This window comes from Antrostomus carolinensis, unplaced genomic scaffold, assembly GCF_000700745.2.
Source record: "Antrostomus carolinensis isolate BGI_N321 unplaced genomic scaffold, ASM70074v2 scaffold42322, whole genome shotgun sequence".
Lineage (NCBI taxonomy): Eukaryota > Metazoa > Chordata > Aves > Caprimulgiformes > Caprimulgidae > Antrostomus > Antrostomus carolinensis.
The window spans coordinates 2387-10566 of NW_010299681.1; the positions used below are offsets into that span (position 1 = coordinate 2387).

At 43.1% G+C, this 8180-nt stretch overlaps 1 protein-coding gene across 1 annotated transcript in view; it reads left to right on the forward strand.

Annotated features, from left to right (window-relative positions):
• Positions 1-1369: 1369 nt before the first annotated feature.
• IFNGR2 (interferon gamma receptor 2) overlaps positions 1370-8180 on the forward strand; it is a gene marked incomplete at its 5' end in the record, with an annotated part of 8515 nt that continues 1704 nt past the window's right edge. Inside the window, 5 exons of the mRNA XM_010162869.2 lie at positions 1370-1496; positions 1953-2128; positions 4287-4435; positions 5831-5984; positions 7086-7231. Of these exons, the coding sequence (XP_010161171.2) occupies positions 1370-1496; positions 1953-2128; positions 4287-4435; positions 5831-5984; positions 7086-7231 (752 nt within the window). The remainder of the gene's footprint in view (positions 1497-1952; positions 2129-4286; positions 4436-5830; positions 5985-7085; positions 7232-8180) is intronic.

Here is an 8180-nt window from a genome sequence, read left to right on the forward strand (position 1 = left end):
TACTAGCCAAGTGGAGAGGAAAACCTTTCTCGCCCTTTGGACAGGCAGACAGTGAAGCCACTGCCCAGCAAGTCAGTGCAGGCTCTGTCTGTGGAGATTCCCGGACCTGCCTGGAGAAAGCTCTCAGCAGCCTGCCTGGTCTGATGCCAGAGCTGGCCCTGCTCAGGGCAGAGACCTCCCGAGTCCCCTTGCTGCCTGAGGGACTGCAGTGCTGTGGTTAAAAGTGTGAGGCTTTTCTGGTTTTAAAGACATTTGGTAACTGTGTTTTCCTGTCTTCCTCACCTCAGCCTACCTGAGGTAATCGTAGTCTCTTTCTTTTGTCTATCCCAGTTCCTTGCCATTGGTCTCCTTGTCCTTCAGTGTTTTCTGGTTCTCCAGCCTGCTCTTTTGCTGTTTCCCAGCTAACATCTCCCTCCAGCTGCTACCCCAGTTCTCATCTGACTTTCTTTACTTCACCAGCCCTTAGTTCTCTGCCTTCTGCTCGGCTGCCCTCCTTTCTACTTGGCTTTTCTACCCCTCTGTCCCCAGCTCGGTGCCTGGCCTTTGGCCGTGCTCCTGTCCCAGTCAACAGCTTCCTCCTCCGCCCAGCCTGGGCCAGCAGCGAAGCGGTTCTTCTCCTGTGCTAGAGACACAGCTCTTTGCTCTCGGTTTCTGTGCTGCTCACCTCCTGACAAGCCGCTCGAGAGCGACTGCAGGCTTTGTTCACCCCCAGAAGTCTATAGCGTGACCGAATTTTGGTGGACATTCCTACTAGTAGAAGGTATGTCTCTAACAGAGGTTTCTGTCCTTCCCTACATTGCAAAATCAGTTTCAAAGCTGACAAAACCTCAGGCTGCAAATGGAAAGTTGCACTCTGTGTTTGTGAATCTTTAAGTATGAGAACACCTTTTTTTTTTTTTTTTTTTTTTTAACCTGTTTCCTGTGAAGTTTCAGTGAAGTGACCTCAGTGTTTTCAAACAAGCTAGCAGAGGGCAGATGGGTCAGGAAAAGTGTATTCTGAGTTGTTAACACAGTCCAATGTGAGATGCAGAGAATTGAAATAGATGAGCTTTTGTAATGACACGTGGCAGTGGACCTTAATTTACAGCTTCATGGGGGAGCTGGGTGGGGTTTATTGTTTGGTACTTTCAGTGCGGTGTTCTATATGGAATAAATAAAAGCAGTAAGTTGCAATTCAGTGCTTTTGTGGAGAACAAGGACTTAAACATACTGCTACTAGTGCACCTAGAAACAGAATGAGGGGGAGGAATGGTTTTTCCTGTGAAGTGGTGAGAATGTAATAAATGGTGATGGAATTTGGAGACCAAAAGTTAGTTACTGTATACTTGGAATACTGTAATAGCTATTTTTATTCCTCTTTTTACTTTAGAATCTTCTCTCCATTTACCGGCACCGAAGGATGTGATGGTTTATTCCTATAACTTCCATAGTTCACTGAGGTGGTCTCCTGTTAAAGTGGATAGAGGCTTGGTGTTATATACAGTCCATTTCAAAACGTAAGTAAATAGATCTAAAACCAACCAAAATTATTTTGTTCTAATCCAGTAACACAATTGGTTAAAAAAAAAAGCTAAAAATTAATAAGCAAATGAAAGAATGAGGGTTTTGTTACAGATTATCTATATCTGAAAGCAGCTAAGACTGACAGTCTGTTAGCCTGTCATGTCTCTACTAAACTGGGCAAAGATTGAAGACCTGAAAAGCTCCCAGAAAAGTTGCATGGTGTCCTGGATGATTTTAGCCTTACTGAATTCTCTCTCACTAACTTTATTTTTTCCCCAGATACTGAGGAGATGCAGGTGCTGAAAGGGCTGTGAAAGTAAACCTGCATGGAAGTGGCGGTTTCGTAACATATTCTGTTGTTACAAGAATTGTCTAGGTGGAAGGGACTGTGTTTTAGATAGCTGTGCTGTTCTGCTGGTGGTTTATTTGTCCTTTGTTTTGCATTGCAGAGAGGCCCTTAAGCAGTGGGATGAGATGAACTGCACCCGCATCGCCCAGACTGAATGCCCTTTCCCCTGGTCGCTGAAGGAGCGCCGCTGGACTCTGGTTTTGCGCGTGAGGGCTGAGCGAGGGCAAGTGACTTCTGACTGGGTGGAAACAGACCCGTTTGTGGCAGAGAGAAACAGTAAGTGCTGTTTATGATATAAGCGTCTCTCTCTCAGGAGAGATTTATTTGAAAAACATGTACAGCACAAAAGTGAGAGAGCTGTAGGTGTTCAGTAAACAAAGACTACGAGGCCTCGATGTGTCACTAGGAGTTTGATACTGCTTAGTTCCTCTGTAGTGGGGTTAGCAGTGTGCTCTTTCAACAGGTATCAGAAGAGAAACAGAGGAGTTTCCTTGGGTGGTTAAGCCTTATGAGAACTACAATGTATATTACGTTAGAGAGTTTTCCATTTTCTTATTTCCCCACCTAGCGCTGCCGCGTGCGCACGTACACCCCCTTATTTGTGGTAGTCTGAATACAAGCTACCTGTTTCTGTTGAACAGATCCCTTTTCTGATAAGTATAAACTGTCCTGACTACAGTGTAGATGGGTCAAGGCACACTTTAAATCCCGTTAAATGTGTGAACAAGTGTATTGTTCTTTGTAAGATCTGTTCTTTGCCTTGCTGTGTTTGGTTTCAGGATTAGAAGAAAGTAAATGCTGAGTTTAAAAATACCTCTGAAATGATAATGAAGCAGAGGAATGGATTTATTAACTATTTAGTTCAAGTTCTCCTATACCTTATGAGGAGCAATGGTGGTCCCTGCTGCAAAGAGTATGGTCCTTTCCCTGGTGACTTCAGTTCTAAATCTTGGATTTTCTCTAGTAGTAAAGAGTGTGGGAACGAGGAACTTCCTGAGTTGAAGATAACAACTGATATATCTGTAGCTTGTGATGCAGGATTGTTTGGGACTAGCATCCTTTGGGGGTTAGGAAAGCGCTGAGATAATGGGAATACAGGACAAAGGACAAACTTGATGCGGGAGAGATGTTTGTGTGTCTGTTCCTGGGGGGAGCAAGAGGAGCATTATGTGATCATTCTTGCGTGACCGCCCCTGAGATCAGTTCTGCGACATCAAGACCATGGGCTACTCAGTCAGGCTGCTCTTCCTTTAATGTTTGCTTGGGTCAGTCCCACTTTGAGAGGGCAGCTTCAGGAGTTTGCTGGGACACATGACAAGGCATTTGCAGTGGTACAGCAACGGGAAGTAGAAACAAACTGAAATTTCTCTACCAATATAAAAATAATACAAAGATATACTTTATATAATATTTTTCATGAGTACTTCACAAAAGGAGGTCATCATCTTTACCCGGTAGGATAGATGAAGACATCATAGAATCATAGAATGGTTTGGGTTGGAAGGGACCTTAAAGATCATCCAGTTCCAATCCCCCTGCCATCAGCAGGGACACCTTCCACTAGACCAGGCTGCTCAAAGCCTCATCCAGCCTGGCCTTAAACACTTCCAGGGAGGGGGCATCCACAACTTCTTTGGGCAACCTGTTCCAGTGTCTGACCACCCTCACTGGGAAGAACTTCTTCCTAATGTCTAATCTAAAGTTCCCCTCTTTCAGTTTAAACCCATTTCCCCTTGTTTTGTCATTAACTGCCCTTATGAAAAGTCCCTCCCCAGCTTTCTTGTAGGTCCCCTTCAGGTACTGGAAGGCTGCTATAAGATCTCCCTGGAGCCTTCTCTTCTCCAGGCTGAACAGCCCCAACTCTCAGCCTGTCCTCATAGGAGAGGTGCTCCAGCCCTTGGATCATCCTGGTGGCCTCCTCTGGACTTGTTCTAACAGGTCCAGGTTTCTCTTGTGTTGGGGGCTCCAGAACTGTGTTGGGGGTTCCAGAACAAGGAGGAAGGAGGGGGAAATGAGTTACTCTTCTTCCAATCTACATACCCAAACTGTGTTTTTTAGAGAACACGGAGTATGTGGCAAGCTATTTGAAGAAAAAAAAAAAAAGAACAAAATTGTATCACCATTAACTGCAGATAAATTCAGATATGTTCTAGTGAATATTTACTGAATTATCAGGGAAACTTATCAGGAAACTTTTTTTTTTTTTTTTTAAATTATCTAATTTCACCTCTGCTTTCAAGTCTTTTTCCCTAGATTTTTAATAGAGTAGATACCTTAAATGCATTAAGTGAGAAAATGTTGTATTCCCTTTCCTGAGAAAAAGCTGTTGATACTTGGCATGTTTGCTGAGAGTATCTAAGTAAAAAGCTGGAGACAGTATGATGAACTGTTCTGCATCCCAGAGGTTCACTGCTCTTTCTGTGCTTATTTTCAGCTACTATAGGCCCCCCTAAATTGAACAGTGTGACTGCAAGGTCTGACTCACTTCTCATTAGCGTCACACCCCCTTTTGCATCAGAAGCAGGTGACTTTCTTCAGTATCACGTGTCCTACTGGGAGAATGCAACAACTACTACTAAGAAAGTAAGAATTCTCTCTAATTTATTTTGTTCTTAATGCCTTTGTGGCTGAGAGATATGGGTCAGTGTCTCCTGGCAAAACAGCAGAAATGGAGGAAGAAAACTAATGTCTTTTTTTTTTTTTTTTTTTTCCTAGCAGTGAGGGTCACCATTTGGTGTCTTGAAAAAAAAAAGTTAATCTGGTCTTGGCACAAGTATTGCATATATTACGAAACTCAAAACCATCCTTTTTTTCCTCTATATGAAGCAAAGGTTAAATCACATGGCAGATCAAGGATGAGAATCCACAAAGTGTGGTGTCTTTAAAATAGCATTTAGATTCCAAAGTTTGCTTCGGCAATGTGGAAAACTCTGAAATATCATTCCTCCTTTCCTGTGCTAGGCTTGTTTGTGCTGGCAGCTTCAGTAACAGGCTGCTCTGGCCTGATGTTGCCTGTTCCTAGGGCAGAGAAAGGCACAGTTAGTAGAAAAATGCTGGACACAGCTGGGATAAGCTGTCCCTGTTCATATTGAGACTCAGAGGTGTTTGTCTCATGTGCTCATGCTGCTGCCTGGGGCCCTGGTAGTTGTATTCTTGACAGGCCAGCATTGCAGGAGAGGGATTAAGTTACACTTAAAAAAAAGGAAGATGTTTCAAAAGAACGTCATTCTGAAGTCAAATGTTTGAAAAACAGAAGCAAAAAAAAAAAAAAAAGTGTTTTAAAATCCTTTTGTTTCAAAGACCTTGCTAAATCTGACACGCCTCCACTTCCTTCCTCTCTTGCACCAATGTGGATTTTTCTGATGCGCATGAAATACCTTCATGTTTGAGACTGAGACAGTAAGTCCCTCTTGTGTGCTTCTGTAGGCTTCACTGCGGCCCTCAGCCCCTTCCAGGTTAACAATTCCCACAAGACCATGGGGGCTGCGTGGAGACTGTGGAGGTTTTGCACCCATCAGCAGTTTAGCTCTTCAGTAGGAGCTGAGATGGTGGAAGCTCTTCACTGAACTCCACTTCCGTCAGCCTGCTCTGGTGGTGGAGGCACTTCTCATGGCTTGTTTTTCCCTCCCCCTTCCCATGTTGCACTCACTGCCTGAGCTGTTACAGAAGCTGCCTCAAAGCATCCAGCAGCACATTGTGGATGAGACCTTGTATCAGTTCATGCCTCTGCCCTTTGCGCCCTTATAGATGGTTTTAAATGGTCAGGCTTAATTTCATTTAAAAATAATGACATTTCAAATGCATTCAGGTAGGAAAGTTGAAAGGTATTTCACTGCTTCACTTCTTTGGGAAAGCTGAATTATGAAAAATAAAACCTGTGCTTTTTGAATGAGAAACTCAAATATGGGGAGAGGATTTGTGTTGAAGACAGCTCTGTTTTAACAGTAACATTTTTTTTTTTCTTTTTCTTTTAAACAGGAGACACAAACAAGCAATACACTATTCAAAATCGGAGATCTAAAGGAAATGACACTTTATTGTTTTAGTATTCAAGTAGAATTGATGACACATTCACATCCCCACTTACTTGGACTTCAAAGTGCCCCGGAGTGTCACACAACTATAATCAGTGGTATAAATCACATTTGGTTATTTTTTTTTTTTTTTTTTATGTAGTGGGATGAGTGTAGAACATGAGTCTTGGATAGTGTAACTGGTCACTTAGATACCCGTATGTGTCGGGAGTGCTAAGAGAGCACCACTGAGAGCAGTTCACAGCTGTCATGAATGGCAAAATCATAAGGAATTTTTCAGGCAGTACCTGAGGGTCTGCACTGTACTCTTCCCCTCGTCCTCTTCCTTCACAAACATTGCTATGGCTATTACTTTCTAGAAATATGCAAAGAAAGAAAGAAAATACAAATACTCGGTCTTCAGATGAAGTCATTGATGGAGGAGATGTTGTTACTCTTGCAAATCCTCTCCCTCAGCCCCTGCCTCCCGTAGGACAGGAACATCCCTCTGCTCTGTGACCTGCTTCTTCCTCTGACATTTTGAGCTCCATGTTTTTGTAAGAGATAAGGGAGAGGCTGAGGGGAGGAGAGGGCATGTGCAAGATAACAGAGTTTGTCCCTCTCTCGAATCTCTCCCTGTGACCACCAACACAGAGGCACAACCGATCTTCAGCATGCTTTGAACACGCTGAAAGGTGCTTAGGTGAAACCTGCTTACGCAGTTTCTGAAGGCCCACAGGAGCTGACCTCCTGGACAGCATTGACCAGGAACTTGATTGCAAGCCCCGGAGCTGTGATGTTGGAGCCTGTTACCCTCCCTTTGCCAAAGGAGGGTGCATGTTCTGAAAGAGAAGCCCCTGGCATTAGTGCCCTTGGTGACAGCTTGAGGGTGGAAGGACTGCATTCCCTGCCTGCCCTCTGCCCACCAACAGTGTTCCTTCATCTCTGTGTTTGTCCTGCTCGGGTGTCATGTAGAAGCTTACCTCAGGGTGTGTGATTAAGGGGAAGAAGCTTTGGGAGCTGCTGATTTCCATGGGGAATCACAAAACAAGCTACAGGTGTTTAGAGTGCATCTACAGTGGGGTTGTGATCTTAGCCTTGGAAATTATACTTTGATTGCCAAGTATAGTACATTTCAGCTTGCTGGGTATTGTTTTACATTGATGTATAAATAGGAACTTACCATACCTACATGGTGGGTTGTTTTTTTTCTTTTCTAGAGGCAACCAGAGCTGGATATATTATACTAGTATTTCTGTTGGTGTTACTTCTTGTAGCAGTGGGTTTGAGTCTTCTGTGGAGACACCACAAAACAATTAAATACTGGTTTCAGCCACCTTTAGAGATCCCATCACACTTTGAAGAGGTATGTGTAGACATTTTATTTTTCTCGCCCCTCTTCCTCTCGCCCTTTAAAAGACGGTGATAATCTTGGAGTGAATATGAGTGAACCCAGTTGTTGCATAACATAAATAGACATAAATAATTGTTGACTTAGTGTAAACTGTTTCTTTTCTCATATATAATCTCCCACTTCATTTCTCTTTTACCCAACTGAGTTATTTTTTTTTTCCTCTGCACTAAGATACAAATGCTGCTACAGTCCTGTCATGAAACTGGAGTAAGATTCGCTGTTCCTTGGCTGCCCCTTGTCCGCTCCTTTTCTTTGCTTATCTAAGTCATCAGGCCTGAAACAGTTGCTCACTTGAAGCAAAAAATATTTGTGTGCTGCAGAACATGTACTTGGGACCTAGGTCTCTGACTAGAAATCAAATATGGAAAAGTGAGCACTGATTGCTTTTAGAGCAAGGACTGACTTGAAGACTAAGGACCACCTAAGGGAATTTCCTTGGGCTTTTCCTTTTTTCCTGTAGGTTTATGCAATACTCAGATACAAAAGTCATCCTGGGACTTTTATTCTCCTTCTAGCTCTCACATTTCTGTACTAAATGATATTGTTTCAGTCTTGTTCAACTTCTTCTTTTAGTATTTAAACAGGAACTAGTCTTTTAAACAAAGTTCTTGATTTAAAAGTTCTTGTTCAGCATACATTCCGTGTTGTTAAAAGCTTGCATTTGCTTGCAGCTCTTTGAGGTGTGTTTCTTTGTGTATGTCGGCGTGTCAGGGTGGTCCATTGTACTGTGGCAGTTCTGTGATTGTGGAGCTGTTTTTCCAGATTTTTATAGACGTGTTGGTGAACAAACCCAGATTTTCTGCAGAGCCCCGAGGAAATAATTTTCTCTCTTCATGCTACCTCAGCTACAGTCTCAGTGGAGACAGCTGTATCACACATTCAGTGAAGCGTATCTCATGTA